Source organism: Mixophyes fleayi, chromosome 6 (assembly GCF_038048845.1).
Source record: "Mixophyes fleayi isolate aMixFle1 chromosome 6, aMixFle1.hap1, whole genome shotgun sequence".
Taxonomy (NCBI): domain Eukaryota; kingdom Metazoa; phylum Chordata; class Amphibia; order Anura; family Limnodynastidae; genus Mixophyes; species Mixophyes fleayi.
In genome coordinates this window covers 174,083,767-174,110,145 of record NC_134407.1, presented here as the reverse complement: position 1 = coordinate 174,110,145, position 26,379 = coordinate 174,083,767, and the positions used below count along the sequence as shown (strand labels likewise).

At 39.7% G+C, this 26,379-nt stretch overlaps 1 protein-coding gene across 1 annotated transcript in view; it reads right to left on the bottom strand.

Moving 5' to 3' along the window:
- Positions 1-16,545, bottom strand: part of ADAM11 (ADAM metallopeptidase domain 11) — a 52,482-nt gene extending 35,937 nt beyond the window's left edge. The window contains exons 1-5 of the mRNA XM_075177326.1: positions 16,263-16,545; positions 13,044-13,231; positions 8,681-8,757; positions 8,171-8,234; positions 1,451-1,545 (exon numbers count right to left, since the gene is read on the bottom strand). Of these exons, the coding sequence (XP_075033427.1) occupies positions 1,451-1,545; positions 8,171-8,234; positions 8,681-8,757; positions 13,044-13,231; positions 16,263-16,320 (482 nt within the window). The 5' untranslated portion in view covers positions 16,321-16,545. The remainder of the gene's footprint in view (positions 1-1,450; positions 1,546-8,170; positions 8,235-8,680; positions 8,758-13,043; positions 13,232-16,262) is intronic.
- Between the last annotated feature and the right edge of the window lie 9,834 nt (positions 16,546-26,379).

The following is a 26,379-nucleotide window of genomic DNA, read 5'->3' as shown; positions in this document are numbered from 1 at the left end:
TTATTATTCACCTCCCTTGTTTCAATACTTGGTGGAATCACCTGTTATCTGCACCTACTCAACCAGCTTTGCTCAACTGTACACTGACATTTATCCCCCTTTTTCTTTACAATATGGCTTGAGGTAAACAGCAGTTTTTAAATAATTCCATATATTCTCAATGAGTTTGAGGTCTGGGCTGTCACTGGACCGACCAAGGCACAGATTTTTTTTATTTGACCCACGCCAATGTGTATTTTGCTGAATGCTGTGGTCATTTTCTTTCTGGAATATAAATTCGCTCTGTTAAAGACTGCAGCAGGCTTTCCTCACGATTTGTCAATCTTTCTCCATCCATTTAGGTATAGTATTCCTGGGATGAGGTGCATTGTTAGGCTTCCAGCAAATATAACTACTAGTGTTGAATTGAAAATCCCAATCTTGCTCACATCTTACTCCACTTTGTATGTGGGTTCCCCACATGATTTCTGCCAAATCTGAGCAAGATTTCCTACAAGTTTTGTTACATCATGGTTTTCTTCCTGTCAACTGCCATAAAGCAAAGTTCTGTATAGTGCCTGGGCTACTGTCGTCCCATGGATGGTTTCTGCCATTGCTGTCATGGAAGACTAAGGGCTAGATTTACTAAGCTGCGGGTTTGAAAAAGTGGGGATGTTGCCTATAGCAACCAATCAGATTCTAGTTGTCATTTTGTAGAAAGTACTAAAAAAATGAAAGCTAGAATCTGATTGGTTGCTATAGGCAACAGCCCCACTTTTTCAAACCCGCAGCTTAGTAAATCTAGCCCTAAGTCTGTCACACAGATGGATTTATTTTCAAAATCGATTGAAAACACTAAATTTACACAGTTGGAATTCCATCAATTAATTGTGTGACTTCCCACAACAAATTATTGCGCCGGGCTTAATGTAGATGCATCTTTGCAAAAAGGCTAAATACTTATGTAATCAGTTACTGTCTGGTTTTTTTTTATTTGTGGTAATTAAGAAAAGATTGCACAATTCTAATTTTTATTTCATATTACAGAATACATTGCGTTGAATGTTTTAAGAATTCCTGAATAAATCCTTTTTGAGGAAAGAAAATAAAATCTGAAACATTACAAAGGGGTGCTAACTATTTATAGGCATTGTATTTTGTGGAGTTAAATAAACCTTTGACCTGGGCGTAACATTGTGGTCATTTATGGCATAGGGAATGTGAAGGGTTGATGCCATCAGCTACTTGTTTTTCTGCAGTGAACGTCAACAGCAGAGTTTCCGGCATGGAAGCACAGTGTTGAACGGAGAGCTCTACAGTAACATTCTGCTCTGTTCTAACACCCCCACACACCACCTGCTGTCACCAAATGGTTCCCAAGCCACAAGTCACATCACAGGAAATAATTACAGAGATGCAGAGAACTCTGCTGAGATAAAGCCAAATAGTGTCTAACTGGAAAGATACTCACCTAAGTCCATGGCAAGTTGAGATAGCAACCCACGATTCCTCAAACCCACGCACGTGGCCATTGTAGTAACAATGATCTTCAGCTGCACCGGGACTCTGTGAGACAAAAATACTATTAATAGTATTAGAAATAAAAACCACACCTTATTTGTTGGCCTTGGGGGATAACACCCACAAATCTAATAAAGATAAAGTTTCAGAAGGTTGTTCTGATAGGAATGTCTTACACTCATGTGATTGACTGGATGGAATCACCTTATCCGTCAGAGCATCGTGGTTAATATGAAAGTCTTCTTACCTGTGATCTAGCAAAAGCAACTGTCACATTACTGTGTAATTCAAGGGGGTAAGTTAACGGGACTGTCCATCTCTGACTTTATTTTACTGGTTTGTACATGTCCTTCTGCAACATTTACTAAATGATTTGCTTTATCTTTCTGGCTTCAATACTGTGTTTATATGATTAGACTGTGTGGTTTATATTTCCAAAGTGTGATACGACCCAGCTTTGCTAAGCTCCTCTGCAATGGATACAATTGTATCCACAAACAAGCTCTGTGTGCTAACTCAGGTAAAGAAATAAGTGTTCCCGATTATATAAAGATATGGCTAAAAAGAGGTGTGTGGAAGTAGTCGATTATCAGTTTCTCTTATGGAGACTCACAAAAAATAATAGGAGATGCATTTACAAGTTGATATTTAGAAGCTAATTAAGGACAATTTGAAAAGTTGCATAAATGTGTACTGCAGTTAAAGGTAATTTGGGGACATTGTGAACCTATTTTTGCACTGGCCTGTTTGTATGGTTAAGCATATGACTGGAGTGTCAAAATGGCATTGACTGCAGGGGTGCAAAATGTTGCTCCTTCTGATGGGAGAAGCTGGAGAGAGAGTGGATGGTCCTCGCTGAAAAAGAGCTAGAAGGAGGAATCCATCTCACTCAAAAATGAGATTTCATGTTGTAGGATGAAATATTTAAATGAGCTTGAAGGGATTGAGGTGCAGATTTAAGGGGTGTTTTCCGAATTAGCAGGCGGCCAAAGGCCTTTTTATTTGCAAAATGACTGAGATCATGTCAATTATTGTTTCAATGGAACTACGTTAGAACCAAAAAGGCATTTTGGTCATAATTTTGTCTGGGGCGGAAAGACCAGCAACCACCCAGGCATTAGGGATGATGGGACGCTGCCACACAGGTGCAAGTCAGGAGGCCCAAATTTTCAAAGTCCTCTAATAGGCAACAATACTTGGCAACTGCAGAGACATCCTTGATCCTTACACACATCATTTGATATTGTACTCAGATTAGCAAAGAACAAGTGATGTTCTACAGAACACGGCTGATACCAGTGGTTGAAGTGGAAATATATAAGTGGCGATATGGAAAATGTAATGGGAATGTAAGTGAATGGAGTGCGATAGTTGTATAATGAAGGCAGTAGGAGAAGTGGCGGTATGTCATACCACCATATACACCCCACTTCCACCACTGGTTGATACCCAATGTTGGGCTTTGTAACAGCTGCTGACACAATAGATGACCTACAAAATAGGCGGCATGGTAGAAATACTCCACGATTTATTGATTTCCCAGAACTTAATAGGAGCACACATCTAACCCAGTTCCTCTGCACAAATCTAGTCTCAGCTATGAATCTTCAAGTAGCATTTTTCCGTTTTTATTTACTGCAGACAAGTAATGAATTATGAGTTTGAAAATGTAATTAAAGAGCTTACTGGTTTGCAAGAAAAAAAATACTGTCTGGAAGAATTGTGTACGTGTCATTTGTAATACAGACAAAGGTGTTGACCTTTCAGGGGTTGAATACTTTGCAAACCACTGTATATCTAATCTGAAAACGTCACTACGACCACTGATAAAGAGAAGTTGAGAGTTCAATCAAGCGTCAGGTTTAAAAAGTCAGCTTTGGCAAATTAGTGGCCCATTTTGGGAATATGTAACCCTTTTTCGGGTAGAATGCTACAGATTTATGAATCAGTTGGGCACATAAAGCTAAATAACCCATTCTGTCACAGAAGGGTTGTCTAGAAAAAAAACACAGAAAATCCCCAGCACACTACTGCTAGTCAGTAAAAAAAGACTAATTAAAACTGCCTCATATTTATAAATAAAATGCAGAAGTCTTAGTTGTACACACACTGCTGTCTGATTTTACTTATTGGCTGAGAGCAGTGAGCTGGATGATACAGTGGATACCAATTTTCATTCTCTAGAATGCTTGGATTTTACACTTTAACTGTAAGGTATATATAATACACACTCCCATAGAAAAAAATATTTATATACTGAGTTCTGATGTCATCAATTCAGGAAGATGTGTATATTATAAGGAATAATACACTCCCTACTGTAACTCATAACATATATTAGAGGTCAACATACAGCCTCTTACTTTTATATGGCCACAGAGCTCCTTCTATAACCCCTGATATACATATAACTTAGCCAGAATAATGCAGTGTACCACATATGTATTCAAAGTAAATATAGGTAATTGATACACTGGTAACATCTATAAAATGCAGATTTTTATCCCTGGCCTGTGCTGCATATACATACAGAGACTATGTGCTCTGTCTTAGCACTTTGTTTTATTTTTGTAACATAATGGGTCTAACTGTTTAAGTGAAGCAGAAGTAATGGTAAAACAATATCTGGGTCCCTCAACCTCTCACAGAATGTGGCCTGAGGTTAGCTGAACCTCCATTTATTAATCCAGCCTCGGCTGAGAGATTTCAGACGTGCTATGTTAGAGCCTGCAGAGTGGATGAACACGTACCTCTCAACATGACCTATTTTATCCAGAGACATAAATCTGTTTTCACACTTATTTTCCAATTGCAACATCCTGATCTGAGATAAATCATGAAAGTTAAAGGTGTTTTTCCACCCATAAATAGATGGAATAAATTAGAAAAAGTGGGAGCAGAGTCCGTGGCCAGGTAAATGGGATGTGTAAATGGCAGCATTAGAAGGAATACTAGAAAAGTCTATAGAGCTGTGTGTCATGTCAAAGTAATTAAGCCTTCTTTTAGGTGTAATTCCCCCTGGAATAGAGAAGTTAACACAGATTTTAGTGTAATTATGTCTCCATTCAATTTGCCATGTGTCAGCAATTCTTTTCTCCTTAGCAGAAACAGCTGTGAGACTAATCTAGGACAAACTCTGACATCACAAGGCATCATAGAACATATCTTTCATTGCAGTGGTCATGTTAGCAGACCCAATATGATCCCTCCAATCTGGTAAAAAAAAATGATCTGCTCCTGAACTTTCCAATTCATTCATTATTGCAGTGGCCTGTGCTGAATTGTGAAAGGCTGTTTTGTGAAATAATTTCAGTACAGGTATCTGTACAGTAAGTGGGAACTTTGGAACAAAAGCACTTCGTGCTGGGTGGAAGGGGTCATGTTGGAGCCTGTCCTAGCATGTTGTCCTAATTCCAACGGAACCAACATAATTTTCTCCCCTCTGTCTCTGGGCAACCAACATTTGTCCCTCTACGTGTAAGTCTTACTGGGATTCCACAACGCCATAGGGAGCCGACGAAGCAGAGAGATTTATACTATAATAAGTCAAAGTTATCTAACAAGATTAACCAAACTGTGCCTCTGTGGCTCCATATCTAGTGTACCACCTGTGCTGGAGCGAACAGCTGTCACAATGCCGCATAGTGGGGAGTGCCGAAGACGACAGCTGCACTACAGAATCCACCACCTCTCTTGATAACAAATAGCAGTGTTTTACTTTGCACTTAATGTGTAAAATTAGGTTATTGTACGCAATACAATGATAAGCATAGCATATATTTAACTGATTGGTTGTATTATACTGAATACTTTGAGGGATATACATTGCATACATAAAGTAACCGTTTTGATTATTAAATTCAACTATTTTTAACTTTTTTTACCTATTGATGTGATGCATCTATTGTTTGTGACTTTATTAGGTAGAGTAATAAAACTTGTAATGACCTTTTGAACCAAGGAGTGCCCTTTATTATAGTAAACATGGTGTTTACATTTGACAGTTTTGAAAATTGCAAGGTACAGTTTTCCTCTTTCCTGTCTCAGAATGTCAGAACACCTCATCCATGTCGAATGTGACATAGGAAATACATTTATAATTTATTCATATTCTTTCTGAACAATACTTACATCTTCTCTCCTTCATTCGTACCTGCCTCCTTAAAATTTACAAGGTGTGATCGCACAAAGAAAGGGACTGTCATCTGTTTATTACGGGTTATTCCCTATATTTTATACAGATGGGGTGCCCCCATACCAAAATGTCAAAGTCATAAGGAAAAGAAAGAAAAGAGGCACTCCAGTCCACTAGAGGTTAACTAATATTAAAAGCCATTTTTATTTAATATCCCATTAAAAAGTATATATGAAATTTTAATCCAGATATAATGGTGAAATATTGGTTAAAAACATGTATGTGTATATGTAGACCTAATGTGAAGTGAGTTAAAACTGTGAACCCATAAGTAGCGGACCTGACCAATTACAGAGCTAGGATCAATTGTTCATATAAGATATAAGATTGTGGTAAGATTCCATTTATTCCACATATAAGAGAAAATACAATAAAGGAGAGAACTCCCTACCTATGAGTTATATCTATCCACTAGTCTCAATATCATATATTTTCACATATTATATGTGATACAATCAAAAGAAGGTTCTTTTGCGTCATAACGTATTGTTCCTAGGTGGCGTTAATTAGTAGATCCTTAAACAGCTCTTAGTAGTGCAGCATATAAGTGTTAGAGGCTCAAATAGTTAATACTTAAAGAGGATTTTTTTTGCATAAATTGACCTATATATGCCTCAATGAAAAGAAGAATATTTGTTTATGTTCATTTATTATACTGGATGTCAAGTTGTGTTTTTTCGTATTTTATCATATACATTCAATATTAATTGGAATCTCTTCAAAATCATCCAGCACAATGTCTCCAGAGTGATTTTATCCCCTATTACCAGTAAGAGTCATATACTAGTGTTATATAGAGCCTCACTCCTATTGATGGTATCTATGTGATACTAATATTAGTCTCACAATAACTTAGTCTTAAGATCTCACGTAAGACTTGCCTAACGTGGAGGGCAACATATATGATCCCCTCATATCCCAAAACGATTCTTAACTAATGGGCATGGTTTAGTTAGACAGGAGCAAACACTAATTTATTGCTAGCACTCGCGGTGTTCACCGCCGCTGTCAGCCGCTACTTCCGGGTTCGGTTGCTCTTATGTCCTTAAAGTTTACCTCAGCTAGTAATTACAGTGAATAAAATCCGGACATAAGTCCGTCCCTTGACCCTGCCCCTCAGCCATGCAACAACCTGTCAAAGGCAGAACCACGTCACAACTATGTGATAGGCTGACAGTTCTTGTTTCTACCATTAAAAAGAAGACTAAGGGGTATATTTACTAAACTGTGGGTTTGAAAAAAGTGGAGATGTTGCCTATAACAACCAATCAGACTCTAGTTCTCATTTATTTAGTACATTCTACAAAATGACAGCTAGAAGCTAATTGGTTGCTATAGGCAACATCTCCACATTTTCAAACCCGCAGTTTAGTAAATGTACCCCTAAGAAGAAGAAAATACAAACCTAAACAAATGTATCAAGTAGACTAAAATATAATTTAACACAATGGTACTTAAAATACAATATTTTGTCTTAAAACTACTTGTCATGTATTGTAAAGAATAATGCACCCCGTAATGTGAAATATAATGTTAACAGTCGTCATATTAAAGTATAAAAGTACTTGACCTACAACCTTGTGCTTTTATCTGGTCACTCCTTGGTGACTTCTAATATCCTTATATTTCACATTAGCGGGTGTAATATCCCACATCTATCTAATGGAGGAAACAATTAGGCTTATTTAAAAACATTGTGAGCCATATGAACCAGACACTTGCTTCTATCTTGCACTAGGCTGATCAAACCTAGTATCACATTTGTTTATGTACATAATAATAATAATAATAATAATAACACTTTTATAGTGCCTTTCTCCTAATAGGAATTAAAATATTGTTGCAGAGGAGGCAGCCATCTTGAGATGCTATTTAATTAAATGTAACTTTATACATAATGTTAAGCAATAATGGTTTCAAAAATATTTAAAAAAATCCTCAATATTGTGCTTGATTTATTTTACACAAATAGAGTTTTGCAGCTTTTCCTTACTACCTAATATTATGGCAGTTTAGAGACCACTTCTCCACTCTCTCTATAAATAGAAATTATACGAATCCAGCAGAGAATTGCATCACTTATGATGTACATTTTCAATATGGGTTACATAAGTTTAGGGTTACTATGCCCATAGCAGACCAAGGTTTTATTAGATGGATCAGATATCCACAGTATGGCAGTGGGCGTCTGTTCCCTTGACCTTGCCATATTGCCATTTGCAGCCAGGTCTTGCGTGTAATGTTACTGGGGACCTCTGCTGAGCACTGATTGATCTGATATTCGGAAATTACAGCCTGCTCCTGACCTGATGGTTAGTTCATCCGTCCAATGTAGACACACTTTACATTTCTACCAATACTTCATAATCCTCCTTCTCGGTGCTCATACATCATTAAGTTTTTCCTTCCAGCAGAGGTCCCACTAATTGTAAGTATGGAACTCAAAGGTTAGTGGTCTAATAATCAAACACTTACCAGCACACGAGTATTTCTGTGATTGCTGTAGTGTATTTCCACATATCCAGATGATAAGAGATGACTAGGAAGGAAGGAAATAATAAATATTATTTTTAAAAACTTTTAAAGTGTGGTCATTATATTCATGTATATGTTAATTAGCAGTCAGATTTTTACACTTCTGCATGTAAGACAAAGGGATTGTATACATTGGCGGTTTTATGCATTTTATTTCTTTGTCTGTTGGGTGCATGCACATATAGGGATCATTGATCCCTATTAAGGGAATGCACAGTCCAGTCACACAGGCTTGATTACAGAGTGCATGGAAGGGAGAATCTAGACCATGTTCTAATTTCTCCTGCACATGTTCCGTCATGCATTCTATAAGGGAGTCTGTGTACACAGGCTGCATATTTCCTCATGAGGATGAATGACCCCTATGTGTCCCTCTCCATCCAGTGTAACCCAGAATCTGCTGGGAGAAGTATGAGCAGATAAAAGAAGAGTTGATACTTTTGCACTCACTGGTTTAGGTCCAGGTCCAGAATGAATTCTCTCTTGAACGCTGGCACCAGGAAGCTGACACTGGCGAGATGGGCAGGCTGCAAGATAATGACATAAAGTGTAATTATGTGGGGTAATCTCCAGTAACTTTGCTTGGAGAACTATTAACTAGTCTTATTATGACTGTAACTCTTAGGGAACTATTTACTAGCAGGCGATTCTTTGTTGCTGATATAAAATCTGTGACTCCTGCAAATGATCAATAAAAATGTGTTATTACTATCCTGAGTCCAACCCCAGTGAGGGGCATTTCAGTCTGTGGCATAAATGCAGATGAGGCATATATGGATATCAAACATATAAAGCAGCTATTTCCTGGTGTTGAACATATGACATTCACATACTGCAATAAGGCCCACAGATATAGTTACACCCCTGCATACTTACCAACATTATAAAATGGCACCAGGCACACTTATCTTCTGTGTCAGGCGTCCAATCACGTGACACGCAATACTGTATTGGCTGAACTTAGAGCACTACAGAATGTAATCTTGCATGTAGAAAAATAATTGTATAGTGTAGCTGGTCAATAATGAAAAATAGTGATATTTCCAAGAACAAATCTTTAAAACCTGGTAATGTCCCTGAAAGTTAGGTACAAGTGGCAACTATGCATTAACTACGCCTGTCACTTAGACACAGTGGAGGCAGTCATTCTGTGAATGCAGGATATCAGGTTCACAGGAATCAATGACATCACTGAGGCACAAGCTTTCCCGGCAATGTTACCGATACCTAGTGAATCAATAGGGTGAATTGTCATTAACATACTTTCACACAAATTGGCTGCTTCTATTGTTTAAAGACAATGGCTGCACTTTAGTTCTAGTTACATCCCTAAACATTGTTTCCTCCACTCAACTCTCAACCAGAGGAACAGACACAGCATTGGTCCCAGAGCAATCCATTGTGTAATACAAGAAATAACTGGTACCTTTTATTACTGCTTACACAATCCAAACCTTTCACTTTATTACACAGAAAGTATGCTCAGCCAAGGTCATATATCTGTCATTTATTTAGTAACAATTATTATATATATATATATATATATATATATATATATATATATATATATATATATATATATATATATATATATTATACAGTACTGTAGACAAAATATTTAATTATTTACATTAGTCCCCGTACAACCAATGTTCTCAAGCACACACACGGTTAATGTTGTCAGCAGCCAAGTATCCTACTTCTATGTCTTTGGAGTGTGTGAGGAAGACGGAGCACCAGGAGGAAACCTACACAGACACAGGGAGGACTGCACACTGGTGGGGTCAGAATTCAGTTTACATGATCAGTGCTGATGGCAGCAGTGCTAACCACTGTGCTGCCCAGTGCTGTATAAAACATATTTCTGCTTCAGCTATACAGGAGACAGAGCAACAATCCAAAAACCAGATGGAAGATATGAGAGAACTATTGAACATGATGGCTTAGTGGTTAGCACTTCTGCCTTAGAGCACTGGAGTCATGAGTTCAATTCCCATCCATGGCCTTATCTGTCAGGAGTTTGTATGTTCTCCCTGTGTTTGCGTGGGTTTCCTCCTACACTCCAAAAACATACTGGTAGGTTAATTGGCTGCTACCAAATTGACCTTTTTCTGTGTGTCTGTCTGTCTATATGGGTGTGTGTGTGTGTTAGGGAATTTAGACTGTAAGCTCTAATGGGGCAGGGACTGATGTGAGTGAGTTCCCTGTACAGCGCTGCGGAATTAGTGACGCTATATAAATAAATGGTGATGATGATGATGATGATGAAAGGAAAACAGAAATTCCAGACTGGCAAAGTAAGAAATATTTCAGGCAGTTATTTACAAACATAGTGGAAAAGTGCAGTAACCTAGGTTAGATATTGGCTTTTATTGTCGAACTGCACTAATCCAAGAAAGCTCATTTCTGAATGCTTGTTATGGGATACTGTACTTTTGTGCAAGAATTATATAGTCCGAAAGCAGAAAAACACATATTGTAGTAGTGATACCTGGCCAGATTATGACATAATCTAGTGGTGCGTTCCTTTCTTAGTCATAATGTTCCATAATGTATGTAATAAAAGGATAGAAGAGATATGTGGCTGTTTTCACACACTCTTCTGTGTCCTGGCACTTAGCCCAGCTAGATTATGTCCATCTTCATCGTGTATATGGACGTAAGGGCAGTATTGGTTCACATTTCATCAGGTAATGTCACAGTGCAGCTCTGTACACTTCGTGCTTTACATGAGATTTAACACAACACCCCATTCACAGGTCAAAGGGATGTTCCTGTGCAAGACACCACGAGCTCCAGCAGTGTATAGAAATATTCTGTTCCAAATAAATCTTTAAGGTTCTACCTATGAAACGGAAATTCCGTTTTCTTTGTAATTTCAGTTCATAGATCACAAAGTTACCGCTTCCAGGAACTAAAATTCCAGACTACGTTTTATAACTAAGGCAGCTTCTTATTCATTTTTAAAAGCAAGCTAGGGTTCAGTTTGGTTTGGTATTCAACCAAATCTTTTGTCAATGGACTTGTTATTTGGATGATCCTAAATTAAAGATATGGTGCATGCATGAAAAGTAACAGTATAATGTACACTTATTTTTTCTTAACCAACCTGTACAGTATATTTATATTACACAAGTGATGGGAATATATGTAAAACACCTGCAAAATGTTAGGTAAATAGTTATTCAATCATCTATATCTGGAAAGTAGATATGTCGATTCTCTATGTCTTTGTAATATGCTGCGGAATAGGTCACCATATAAATACATGTTAATAATAATAATGCCACTCCCACTGCAATCTGGCATTAGTACCCTCCACAGAAGCTGCCTTCACCAAGGTAACTAATGACTCCTTTGGTCTACGTGACACTGTCCTGCCTGTTCTCCTACCTTTCTAACCGCTCCTTCTCTGTCTCTACCGACTCTACCTCCCCCATATCCTCTATCCGTCGGCGTCTCCCAAGGCTTCATTCTCTGCCCCCTTCTCCCTGTACACGTCTTCCCTTGGCGATCTAATCATCTCCGTCAGCCTCCAATACCATCTCTATGCTGATGACACCCCTCTCCGACCCTGACCTCTACCCCTCTCTCTCTGTCTTTATGTTATATCTTCTTGGATATGCCTACACTTCCTTATAGTTAATGTCTAAAACTGAACTCATTGTGTTCGCACCCTCCAAAGTCCTCTCAACTTCTCTCCTCTCTATATCTGCTGACATCCCCTTTCCTCTGCTACATAGGAGTTAGCATTGACTCATCTCTCTCTTTCTCTTTCATCCCTCTCCCAATCATGCTGCTTGTCCCTTCAAAACATCTTCAGGGTCAGACCCTTTCTCACCCTGGAGACGACCAAGACCCTCATCCACTCACTTGTCATCTCTCGCCTGAACTACTGCAACATCCACCGACCTCTACTCCTCACTCATTAACTCAAACTTTTCTCTCCCGTCTTCAGGTCCTCACCCGTGTGGCTCCCCACCTTTGGGTCTCATTCCCTCTCTCAATCAGGTTCTCTGCCTCTCTAAGACTTGCTCTCAAAACCTTCTTCATCAAAACCTACCAGCTCTCCTCCTAATCCACCCCACTGTCCCTTCCACACCGAATCACCCCTTCTGTGTCAGTCTCATTTGTCTGTCTCTCCACTCCAGATTGTAAGCTCTCACAAGCAAGGCCCTCTTCACTCATCTCATCCTCCTCCAGTACCTTATGCCACCAACACACCTGTGTTTTCTCTCCTTTCTTCAATCAGTGGCTCTGCCCCTATTTGTTGCACCCATCTTCCTGGGCACAGGATCCGTTTGTGTACAGTAAGCGATTATACCCTGCCGTGCAGCTCATTGATGCTGGTTCAGTGATTTCTTGCTGTGTATGTTACTGTAATGTTATGTTGTACTATTTCACTGTATGCTTTCTGTACTGCGCTGCGGAACCTTCGTGGTGCCTTATAAATAAAATATAATAATAATTTCACATCAGCAATGTCAAATGACTCATTGTAAAAGTGTTCTGGGATGGAATACACAATTTTCAGTGAAGGAAAAATACATATATGACACACATAGCCTTTAGATCCATTTATTGGCATTTAAGTCATTTACTCACATAATGAATGTCCAAGCACAATAACTGCAGGGACAGGATGTGAAAATATAAAGTGTAAGATTCACCGGGACCAAACCTAGTATGATCTTCTAATTTCCAATTAGTATATTTATATTCAGACATTAGGAAACATCCACATCCTCCATATAAGCCTGTATTGTATTATGCAGCTGAGTGACATATGTGTAATGTAGTGTAACACACTTACTAGATCGGGGCTGCTCTCATTTCTGACCCGGGTGTCAAGCAGATATCTGCGGGTCTCAGCTCCTGAGGTCCGCCCAACTAACCGGCTGGGGTGAGTGATTTCGGGGAGTTCCAGGGTCTGGTGCCATTTGGTGGCAGTTTCAGGCTGAGCAGTATCAGTGGGGGGTATAGAACTTCCCAGAGGAACCCCTACAGTAGGAAGTAGAGAGAGATACAGTAAGTGCTGGTGGGATGAGATATATCATATTAACAGATGGGGGGTTATAGGTAAGAAATCTGTTATGATGGTGAATTGCTCTGAGGATGAGAACTGAATTAAGTTTCAATAAAAAAGTATTTGTTTCAGCATTGGATTTTTAGTAGTTTCAGTATTGTTCTGTAATACAGCCAGACTTTTTTTTATTTTATTTAGAAAAGTGGATGTTTATAATATTAAATCAATAGCTGGCAGCAGTTACATAATACCGGCAGAAAGAGACAGGCAACCTGTGTAATGTATTGATGTCTCAAAATATCTCCCAACTTGACACCTCTGTTCTGCGTCTCTCTTCCACTCTCATCACTTTCTCCCATTCCCGGTTACAGGACTTTTTTCGGCTGCACCCACTTTGTGGAATTCCCTCCCTCGCACAGTAAGACTTTCCTCTAGTCTTCAAACCTTCAAGCATTCTCTGAAAAGCCACCTCTTCAGACAAGCTTATGATATTCCTCAACCACCATCTTAATCTCCCCTATTACCACCCTCTACAGAGCTAACACAAGACAACAACCCTCTGACCAACATTACTACACACACAGCCCACTCAGTACTTTTACCTTTGTATTCTAGCTGGTCCAGTGTGCAATATGATGTAGCACATGCCCTTGTGTTTCAAACTCCCATTGTCCCATAGATTGTAAGCTTGCGAGCAGGGTTCACTTACCTCTCTGTCTGTATGCATTACCCAGTATTGTTTTATTAATGTTTGTTCCCAATTGTAAAGTGCTCTCAATTTTCTGGCGCTATATAAATAAATGTTGATGATGATGATGATATATTTCATATTGGGAAACTATTTACAGGTTTTTAAAATAATTCCGCTGTATGTCAAAAAAATATGCAGAAATGAGTGAAAGTTTGAAAGTAATGTTAAAATCTGATATGCTGAACTACTGTTAGAATAATACTCTGGGTAAGTATGTCAAGTGCTTTATTTTCAGAACACATTGTGAAACACCACACAACTTCTTAGGAAGCAAACTGCATGCTTTTGTTAGGTATACAAGTAATTTGTTATTCCAGTGTGTAATCTGAAATCGGGGCACCTGCTATACTTATCCTCCATGCCTCTAATTCGAGCGCAGCGGATTACATTTCTGTCAGAGGTCGGGACATATGTATCGCTGGATGATCAGCGATCAATTCGATTGATAGTTAGAATTTTCAGGTCACTGCCTAAAGAAATGTTATCTGTTGGCCCATGCATGGCATCACAAGTGAAGGCTGCACAAAGAATGGACTAAACAGCCAAAGATGCGAGCTGTCCCTAATTTCCATCAGCAGTCCTGGCATTTATAAGATAATACCATGTTCTGAGTGCTTGCATGTAAAATCTACTCCGTTAACCAACAAAAGTTATCGCTTTAATTTATCTTTTTCTCTTCTTTTATAAATGGCTAACACAGTACAACAATGTTTCGCTATTTTATTACTGACAGTTTGTACTCCCTTGAAAATGACCCTATTTTTGTTTTAAAAAAAAATAAAAACGGTCAACTGCACACTACCACTTCTCGATTTGCACACTAGATGCAATTCTCAGCATCTGCTCTTGTACTGTCTGCTGAGAAGTGCTAACTATACAGACCTATACATATGTAGGTGTTTACTGGGAAAACATTTAAAATAGAACAGCTTTTCATGTCAAAAGGAGGAGGCTGCGGATGATACATCTCTCTTGAAATAACGTTTTCAAAAAGTAAGAATGTAAAAGTATGAAGCTTCATTCCTAAATAGATAAAACAATCTTAAAAGATCAACAATAATATTCAGTAGAGAGAAAAAAGTGAACGGCGCAAAGAGTGTACAAAAAAGTAACAGAGAAAGATAAAGGAATAAAGCAATACAAAAAAAAATGGAACAAAGATTCCTGAGAGGGAAGCGTTATAGAAGCAATGAATACATCTGTTCATCTGGCTAATATGAACACTGTTCTCTATAATCATCTTGTGTCCCAGTAGGCAAAGTGGGTTACACTGTACCTCTGTCCATCCTAACAAGACACCACCCCTCTCTAATCAGTAGCTACCTCTTTCTTCTCTCCTCCCTCCCAGACATTGCATTGCATCTACCTGATGCATTGCAGTATATCTGTTGATGTTACAGGATGCGTGAGAGGAGGTCACCCCCCTAGGACTTATTTCAGAATATCTGATAATATAATAGTGTGGTGGTTTGTGAAGGGGTTAAATGGTGTAGAACATACTGGCGATATCAAAACGACCTTAGAGACACGCAGAGCTGTTTGAACCTAAATACAGGTAGTGAGCAGTGATCACTGATCCTTAACCCTTTCTACTAACCTACACTGCTCCAGGTCATGTCTCATATTGGTGATAGAAAGAGAAAATCAGATTTACCACTGCTGATATATCATAATTGCTCTAATCAGGCAACAGGCAAGATAACAAAATATGACAGGCAGAGGAAGATAAAAGTGGTGTCAATTGTAAGGAAAAATAAAGAGTGGGTTACAAATTTTGGCTGCAGGGAGTAGGTGGGAGAAAAAGAGAGATGCAGCGAGGATGTGGGAGCAATCAGGGGTACAAGCTGTGGGAGAATAATGATGGGTACAGGAAGGGGAGGTAATCAAGGGAGAGAAACCAGGGGTACAGGGTGGAGGTATGAGATGAATTGGGGGACAGAGGGTAGTAGGGAAAGCAATTGAAGGAAGAGGGTGTCATAGATGGGAAGCACAGGAACATTGATAACACCCAGTGATTGAATGGGCATGTGGGAACCATGGAATATGAATATATGGCAGCATCTGCACAAAGAGGACCTGAATTATTACGGGAATAATAGGGTTAGAGTGGATAGGGTAATAAGGGAAGGTATGATAAATCAATGGATCAATCAGAGCCTGGAGGCTCAGCAATCAGATATAATGCAAAAGGGAATTACAGAGAGCAGAGGCAACCACCCATCATCCTCTTCTCCCCTCTGCGGTATAATACTCACCCAGCTCTGACATGGCAAAGATCACAGCAGCTACAACCCAGAGCAGCTCTGGACGCATCCTTCATACATAATCATTCAGCCCCGGGGACAGGGAACAGGAGAGTGAGAGGAGGCAGCTTCAAACAGACATGAGCCCTGAGCCTGGCTACAGTGGACATCAGCCCTGGTCCTTTGTGTGCCTGTCACCATCAGGGTGTAGTGCAGAGATGTGTGTGCAGGAAGATGCTGGATCTGCAGTGTGTGCGTGTGGGGAGATCCAATATTAACATATAGACACGTGAGGAGTATTCTCCTCCTTCTCCCTCCTGCTGCCTTGCATCCCTCCACCTTCATCTCCAGTATTCCTCTCCCCTCCCCCTTCCCATGCACTGCACTCACCCTCTTTACCTATTCATCTCTTCTCCCTCATCAGTGCCTCCCCTCTCACCCACCCATCTACAGTGCAAGATGCACATATCACATATGGATACTGCACCTTGCATAGAAATATACACATATATATACATTCAATTGTTCATATTAAATGAACAGACCACCACCTTAGGGTTAGACAAACTACAGAGAAATCACATTAAAAGGTAAAGCGCTACGGAATTTGCTGGCGCTATATAAATAAATGATGATGATGATGATACAATATAACTTTACATTTAGAATCCTATTAAGACCTTAACAATATATAATGTGTTACCATGTGAATGAACATGATCCTGACCTCTACTGTTAAGGTATCCCTTGTTTTTTTTATATGAGGAGGACATATATGCATAAAAAAAGCACTGCAACACTGCTTTAGTAAAGTTTCTCCAGTCTTACCCCAAATACACAACATACCAGAATAAATTGACCGTTGTCGTCCCGGATCTATGTAAACCATAAATTCAGAGAAATGAGGACTTACAATTACAGCATGGAATGGCAATCCACTGAAAGGTGAAGCAAACCTAGATTTTGAAGATACTATTGCTGGAACTTCACACCTCTGCAAAAAAAAACAAAAAAAACAACAACTTGATTTGTGTTTCAATTTACCATGATTTTGCTCCCTAGTCCTAATCCGAATTCCAATTCTGAAACATTAATTTACTTGTTTAGGTAGTATTCACATGCAATATGAGATCTACAAGACCCATAATAAAGCATTGTAAAATGGTAATGATAGAGAAAGAAGCAACATGAAGCACACACTAGCTATCTGAGAGGAATCCCTCTGGAGGTATGAAACAGACGTCACCAGAGCGGTCACCTGTCCAGCACACTTGTTTGGTCGCTGATTATTATACTTGTTGGTTTATTAGTCTGTGATTTCTGCCATTCTTAAAGCAGACCTCGCACCTATGCACATTAAATACCTGAACAAACACTAAGGGACAGCACAAGTCCTTACCCCCCCTCGCCCGGGCTTTGTACCCACATGCTGCTTCTTAACTTAGAGGACAGAGAGTAGCGCTGCAGCTTCTGGGACTGTGACACTTAGCTCATAATTGCCAATGCTCCTGTTGGGGTATCGGGGTTCATTGATACTTCTATCAATCACCTTAAATGTCAGTCAGATCTTTCTTTGTTTTCAGTCGACTGGTGAACAGAAAAGTACTCAACACCTGTATGATATAATGCTGAGCAGGTTTTATTCTGTCACAATTTGAGACCGCTTCAGCATCTATTTTTATACATGTAAGTCTAGGGGTATAGATGCTGAACAACCAATTATAAGACAGTAAATTATGAAAGAAAGTCAATCAACAATTATATATATTGCAGTTTTCCAACAAAGTTCAAACAATTCTTTCTTCTTTATGCGTTATCTGTTTCCAGGTTTTCTGCCAATACTCTTGTGCTGCTCTGTGAAGAACGTTTCGCTTTGCTGCGTGTCCTTAGTCTGTTTCTGTTCATGGGAATATCCTGCTATGTAGTTTCACAACCTTGAATAATTTGTCTTTTAAAATTATCATAATATCTGCTCATTTCTCTTAAAGTTATAGCATAACATATTAGCTTCTAAAGCTTAGCACATGATAGATATTAAATCAATAATCATATAATTTCACTCTAACACTCCCGGAAAGTCCAGGAGACTCCCGAATTCCAGGTAGGTCTCCCGGACAACCAGGAGAGCTGGCAATTCTCCTGCATCTGCCCACTTCGGGGCAGATTTTGAGCATCCATGATGCGATTCTCCGGGAATTGAATAATTTTGGCCGGACCCCCCGATGGTAAAATGATGCGTTTGCGTCATTAAGTCACAGGGTGCAGCACCAAAATGACACAATTTGCCAGGCCTCACCACCTCCTCTCCCCCAGACTCCCAATCTGGAAAGTTTGTCAACTATGACTCAGCGGTGACATCATAGCCAAGCGCCACACTAACATAAAGGAGCAACAGCTTGCAACTTCACATGGAAGAAGCTGCTGGCTGCTTCTCCTTCATGTCAGTGGTTGGAGGACTGAAACAAAGCCCTGACTACATATAATGAACTTATGTTAAATTTACTGTGTGTTATCGCTGAATAGTTTCTTCTATATTCACCTTTTAACATGCTAGCATAAAGCCATTTTCTGGGCAGCTATTCATGAGCGTATTTAGGAGTGTGAAGAACAGCCCATATACTGGCAAGAGTATGATCTGCATGTCCTGAGAAATGCCCGGTGACATCATCAAGCTGCCAGCTTTCAGCATATTGGCTCTCAATAGTCACATGAGCTCAGTCACAGGAACTTCTGCCACACCAGCAGCTAATTTATATAATACTTATGGTACCTGTGATCATAGTTGTCCTCTATCCCGAAATGTCTCAGAGACTACCAAATTAAGGGGAGACCTCCGGGATTCTCGAGATAGCAGCAAATTCTCCCACAGAGCACTTATCTGCCACAAAGTAGCTGGAAACATAGCGCCAATCATGTCATCAAGCCTCACCCACCTCCGTAAGCACTGAGTAGCAAGGGTGTCATGACGGGATTGCGTCACCACACCCTGCCACTGCTTTAATAAGGTGGGTTCCACTTTATGACATTATAGTCATATCTTCATCTTTCCTTTCTCCCTCAACTCCAAAACCGGAGGTGAGGTAGGAAAAGTAGGCAAGTATGTTTATGATACAGAGGGGGGAGAGCAGAGCTGTAATTTAAAATATTAGCGCATGGGGGCGAAAAGCAAAACTACTGCCCCCGTAGACATCAATTTTAGCCAAATGAACCTAAAATATTCATAAACTGGGCCCCCTTCAGCGTTGCGCCCAGCCCTAGTTACCGCCCTAGGCTGATTTTTCTTGTGTGTGTTAATAATTTTATTTTACCAAACAAAACTATGGAGTTTTCATGCCAAGGACCACACAATTTAGGAGAGCTAACTCCCACAAAGGCTGCAAATTCATGTTCCTATGGTGATTATACTCTGATAAGTATATAATGGTGGCAGCCTAGATGCTAGAGAGAAAGGTATCATAGAAATTACTGCCTTCATACAACAATAAGACTCAAACTGAAAGATAATTATAAAGTGTACTGAAAATGTAAAAAGAAGTAATCCCTTCTCAGCCAACTAGCTTTGTGATGTCCAGGAGCTGTTCAGAGATACTCCTGCCCTGATGCCAAATCTCTAGCCCTCTGATTACTCTATCATATAACCATTTATCTTCCTTTACAGTACAACACTTAGAAGAATCGTCTATCTCAGGATGGGGCTGTGATTTGCTAAACGTAGTGAAAGTTTAAAGCTGTGTTAGGAGAAGTACTGTTCCCGTCATGGACCCATCTCTATAATGTACATTCTGATCCAGCAGAACAGTGGGGTCACCCTCTCCTGTGGTGTGACTTACCTACTGACACAGATGTAATAGGATTTATTTTTGCATGACACACCAATTTTAAATAGATTGTGCATTTTAGAGAACGCCTTCTTAAATCAATCCTGCACCCCATCATGTGTCGCAACAAAGGGTGTTTGTCCTCAAAACCCACCTGTTCCTTTAATGTGGTGCGGGCAGTAAGCACTCTCCACCTCATGTTAGGTAAAATCACATCACTGCTGCCCGCCAGACATCTCTCCATAGCGATGTGTAAGCGGTGCATACTACCCAATGTACTCTGCCGAGTATATGATCGGGTGAGCACCTTCTGCTCAAAAATCAGCAACTAGAGTGGATAGTCTACTCATCACTTTCCATCACAATGGGGGGGTCCTTCTGCTCTCCACTAGCCACCATAATGGCCGCTTCATAGATTGGTCTACTGTTACCCCTAAAATAGGATGGATGTCTGATCAATAATACTCAGCAAATTGGATGGATCCGCTCAACATACAAAGGACACATTTCTGTCCAATGACCTGCGTTGAACAGTGCCCCTTGCATCGCTCCAGCAGGATCTGACACATGCTGAGCAGAAAAAAAGACAATTGGAGACATATGACATATGCGGTATCCTCTTAAGATGGATGCCCTGTGCCACAATATGCCTGTCATGTTAGATCTTGTCTTGTCGGAACTATTACTATTGGGCTATGTTTTATAGACATGAAGTAGTTATTCTGGGCGTAAAACTTTGTATGGTGGGCATTTGGTGCATACTATTTGCTTATTTTTCCATACTGTGTGCAGGCTAAGAATTAAAAAGTAATTTATTTGCTGTGCTGCACATACCATAAGTAAACAATCTTACAATACTGAGCTAGATGTTAGCTGGTATAATAAATATATAGGAGGCTATTTACTAAGACACCCCCCCCCCCCCCCCCCCGACCAATAAACAAAAATCCCCAAACAAATGCTTTATTTTAAGAAGACATTTATTCCTGAGGGTGTTTGCATTCAGAAGGTAGCAGTGGTACTATTCCAGTCCTTGGTAAATACATGGGTAAGCATTGCAGGGACTCCCCATCAATGGCTACCTGCAGGCAATAGCCTTTACCAGCTGGGAGCTTTCTGGATTTAGGGCTTACCTTAATTTATTAAACAGAAACCACAAAGAGTAGAACGCTCCCACACAAGCAATGGAGGGTGGTGTATTTAGGGAAGAGGATCCCTTATTTGCTATACATGTGGGGGCAGGGTTTATTAAGAATTGGTTGTCTAAAGTTGACAGCCACTTTAAAATATTGGAACAAATACAACCTGAATGAGTAGGCATATATCCCCCATATTGCACATCATGAACTTATTTTAACAGATTTCTGCAGTTACCCCTGGATTCTAGTGGCTTATCCAGTCTAGTATTGTGGCACACAAACATCACCTGGCTGAAGTACTCAAAATTACTGCAATAGGTCAAAAACTCAGCAACAAAAATGTTACTTGCCTCCTTTATATTGGCAGATCCTCCCTAAGGTCAGTGGCCCATCAGGACAAGTGCAGTGTTTTCTGGGGTGGGGTGTTCAAAGTAGAAGTTATAGTAGAATGAAATGGTGGCAAAGTGAATTTCATGGGGTCATTCCAACATTACCTCTTTCAAATGCCAAGTTGACATTTTATATATTGGATATACACAGAAATGTATCCCTAGCATAGCCTACAAACCTTATATAATTGTAATACTGTTTTTTAACCTGGAGATGTTTGAGGTTTAATAAAGCCACATTATTGTCTCTGACAGAGTATATGTTCGGTATGCTCTATGGTTAGAAAAAAATCTCTCCAGGTCACTTGTTTGATTATAGCTCTTGGATGACATAGCAGTAATATGAACTGTGGCCATCAGAATGAGTAATGACCCCCCGTTAAATAGGATGTCCGAAGTGACAACTGCCTATAAGTGGACATTGACAGTTACATTTCTTACTTCTAAGACTCTATAATATATAATGTAGGTGGAAATTAAAGGTAATTCTACACTATGCCGTTTTTTTTTTTTTATTAAAGGTTTATGACATGCTTTCTACCTGATGTGCAGAAGTGCATCTTGGTGCACAGGGAACTGGTTTCAGATCACAATTAGAGTGCGTACAAGGTAGTAGGGTAATCGAGTATGGATTCAATGCAGGCTATCAGCGGACACACCTCAAAGTGACATCGCTTAAGGCATAATGTATGTGAACAGAAGCTGACTGCACAATGATTTAAGGATTTTTTTTTTTCCAGTTTGTAATTTAATGGAGTTCTTCCCAGTAATAGCCTCTAATGCGGTAATTGGACTGGAGAGAAGAGTGGGAAAGCAGCCCATTTTTGTATTATTTACTTATTAATTTTAAGCATAGTCTCTGACATTGTGCGGTTTTATTACTGTTGGCCATTTTGTGTTAAGTGTATTCTATTACCCAAAGTTCATTAAAAGTATAGGACCAAACCCATTCGCTGCAGGTCTTCAGGAGAGCAGTCTTTCTAGGTCTACTCCAAGTAATGTAATAAACAGCACCAAAATTGTGGCACATAATGCAAGGAGTCCCGCTGACTGCACTCTTATACTTTAAGCCATAAATGAGGTTAAACCAAATTTTATTTCAGATGGGAAAAACAGGAAATGTTTTATTTAAATTGGAAAGGGCGATACTTTAGTAGGAAGTGGGAACCCCCACTCGTTATTCCTTGTATATGAGCTCAGTATTACACAGTCTTTGTTAATATCCAATAGTGGCTTCATTTGATCTTTATAGTGAGATTGCTGTGAGTTTTTCATTGGATATGAAAGGATTATATAACAACCAAAGGACAAGAGTATGTTACTCGACTGAAAAATCTGGACACATTTGTTTTTCAAAATTTTATATAAATCAATTCATCAAAGGTTGCTGTAATTAGCACTGAAATAAGGGGTTTTGAGCAGGAGGAATTTAAGTGTTACTTTCAGTCAAGAAAGACAGGTTGCAGGGTGGAAGAGGGACAGGAAAATGTAAACTATGGACACCAAGCATGTTGAAAGCAATGTCTCCTGAGGACTCCTGGGTTAATCAAACAGTGCAATATGAACATGATATATAAAAATGATGGACTGCCAAGAGTGTAGCAATAGGAGATGGACAGCAGAGAGTGCCGCCAAAGTGACAGTGATCCAGATTTTGATTACAAAATGGATGACCAGAACAGAAACACTGTGGCTAAGAGGGTCATCAAGGACAAAGAGCAGACGCGTTTCACTTTGCACGACAGCAATTCTAGCAAGCAGTTTGACACTCCCTGAAATGAGTGGCCTAGTTCGACAGACATGGACATCTGTGCATGGGTTTTAGAGTTTAATCGGCACCAGTGAGAAGAAACAAAACAGAACATTTTCTCAACATTGAACTTGACATCCAACAGCAAATATGAAAGAGTAGGAAATAGGATTCCCATTCCAAATTTTTCTCTGCTGTAAAATCATGGCCAAAAGATTTGATAATGACACAAGTATTGGTTTTCACAAAGTTTGCTGCTTCAGTGTTTTTGAACTTTTTTGTCAGATGTTGCTATGGTATATTGAAGTAAAATTACAAGCATTTCATAAGTGTCAAAGGCTTTTATTGACAATTTCATTAAATTTATGCAAAGAGTTAATATTTGCAGTGTTGACCATTCTTTTTGAAGACCTCTGCAATTCGCCCTGGCATGCTGTCAATCAACTTCTGGGCCACATGCTGACTGATGGCCGCCCATTCTTGCCTAATCAATGCTTGGAGTTTGTCAGAATTTGTAGGTTTTTGTTTGTCCACCCGTCTCTGCAGGATTGACCACAAATTCTCAATGGGATTAAGGTCTGCGGAGTTTCCTGGCCATGGACCAAAAATTTAGATGTTTTGATTCCCGAGCCACTTAGTTATCACTTTTGCCTTATGGCAAGGTGCTCCATCATGCTGGAAAAGGCATTGTTTATCACCAAACTGTTCTTGAATGGTTGAGAGAAGTTGTTCAAGGAGGATGTTTTAGTACCATTCTATATTCATGGCTGTGTTCTTAGGTAAAATTGTGAGCGAGTCCACTCCCTTGGCTGAGAAGCAACCCCACATATGAATGGTCTCAGGATGCTTTACATGACACAGGACTGATGGTAACGCTCACCTTTCCTTCTCCAGACAAGTGTTTTTCCAGATGCCCCAAACAATCTGAAAGGGGATTCATAAGAAAAAATGACTTTACCTAAGTCCTCAGCAGTCCAATCCTTGTACCTTTTGCAGAATATCAGTCTGTCCCTGATGTTTTTCCTGGAGAGTAGTGGCTTCTTTGCTGGCCTTCTTGACACCAGGCCATCCTCCAAAAGTCTTCACCTCACTGTGAGTGCAGATGCACTCACACCTGCCTGCTGCCATTCCTGAGCAAGATCTACATGGGTGGTGCCCCAATCCAGCAGCTGAATCAACTTTAAGAGACTGTCCTTGCTTTTGCTAGACATTCTTGGGTGCCATGAAGCCTTCCACACAACTATAGAACCTCTATCCTTGAAGTTCTTGGTGATCCAATAAATGGTTGATATAGGTGCTATCTTACTAGCCCTTTTTGTGTAAAGCAATGGAAGAGCAAGAACAATCATTTCAAGCACCACCCTCTTTTTAAAACTTCCAGTCTGTTATTCTAACTCAATCAGCATGGCAGAGTGATCTCCAGCCTTGTCCTCATCAACACTCTCACATGTGTTATAGAAAGAATCACTGACCTGATGTCAGCTGGTCCTTTTGTGGCAGGGCTGAAATGCAGTGGAAATAAAGTTCATTTTCATGGCAGAGAATGACTTTGAAATTAATTGTAATTTGTCTGATCACTCTTCATGACATTCTGGAGTATATGCAAATTGCCACCATAAAAACTGAGGCAGCAGACTTTGTGAAAAATAATATTTGTGTCATTCTCAAAACTTTTGACCATGACTGTAGTAAGGCTAACACTCAGGCTTGCTGGACTCACACATGCAGCAGCTGGCCACCAAGCCACTGGCCCAGAGACTGTCCATGTCGCAGCTTACAGCATTCAGAACTGTCAGCCAATCATGGCAGAGCTAATTAGATGTTAAGTTCAGGCATTATTGACAGAGTAAGATCACCGAATTCGGTCTCCAATCCCTTTGCTGCCTTAAATGATTATACATGTCGATGTTCCCTTTCCTCCTTTTCTCTACATTAAATGATTTCAATTGCAGGACCTAGACAGATCTCCAATCTGTGGCCTGGAAAGGGGATTGCACATAATCCATCAAAATACTTACTGTGCCACTTTATAATCATTTTTATTACATGTATGTGTGAAAAAATATTGTGTTGCTTATTTCTGGTAGTTGTAGATAATCAACCCCTCCAGTTTGTTTAGTTGCCAGTTACAATGAGCTCCATCAGTGAGCATGTTCTGCCAGTGCAACATGGGACAAGTCACCACTTAGTATACGTTGAAGTGGCTGTTCTGCTGCTCTTCATCACCAAGATTAGGGGGCAGGCAGAGCAGGGTCTTGGTGTATTTCCTTCAGCTAGATAGAATTTGGGTGGTAGCAGTAAGTCTGTTACCGATATGCCTATTTAGATGGACAGTGGATGAACCTCCCAAACTCTACCGGCTCATAACATCTATCTATCTATAGCTGGGGCTGTGGTGTTGCAGGTTCCTATAGGTCATTCCCCTCACACCCATTTTTAGTAGCCATCTTACAATGACAAAGCAGCATGATCACAGCTAATGGGGAGTGTTTCCTTAAATAAATTACACAAAAGAAACTCATCCCCCCCACAAAAAAACCCCAAGATATAAAAAGAAGGAACCAATATATTCCATTGCCTCTCAGCACAATATAACCTTACGTACACCTGAGAGCTAGGGTGACCTAGTGCATCAAGAGGCGGCACCTGTGAGTACATTTAAGAAAAATAATGTAGATCAATTGCAACAAGTTAAAAGTCTAAAAGCTACAAGATCTCTATGCCAAGATTGGGTCCCCACTGATAAAATTGGGAGGAAGAACAGTGCAAATTATTTTACTGTTAATATAAAAAACAAAACAAAAAACAACCTGGGTTGGAACATACTGGGCTGCTATGGAGTACTTCAAGGAAAAATAATTATTGGTCAGATTATACACATTCTCCCTTCATTTCTCCATGGCAGCAATAAAGAACCAATTAGCCAGTATATACTGCATAAAGAATGTATTTAGTCACTGACTGAAAACATGTCTGCCAAATTGAGAAACTCCTGATGACATAACATCAAGATGATGATGACGACTGGAAAAG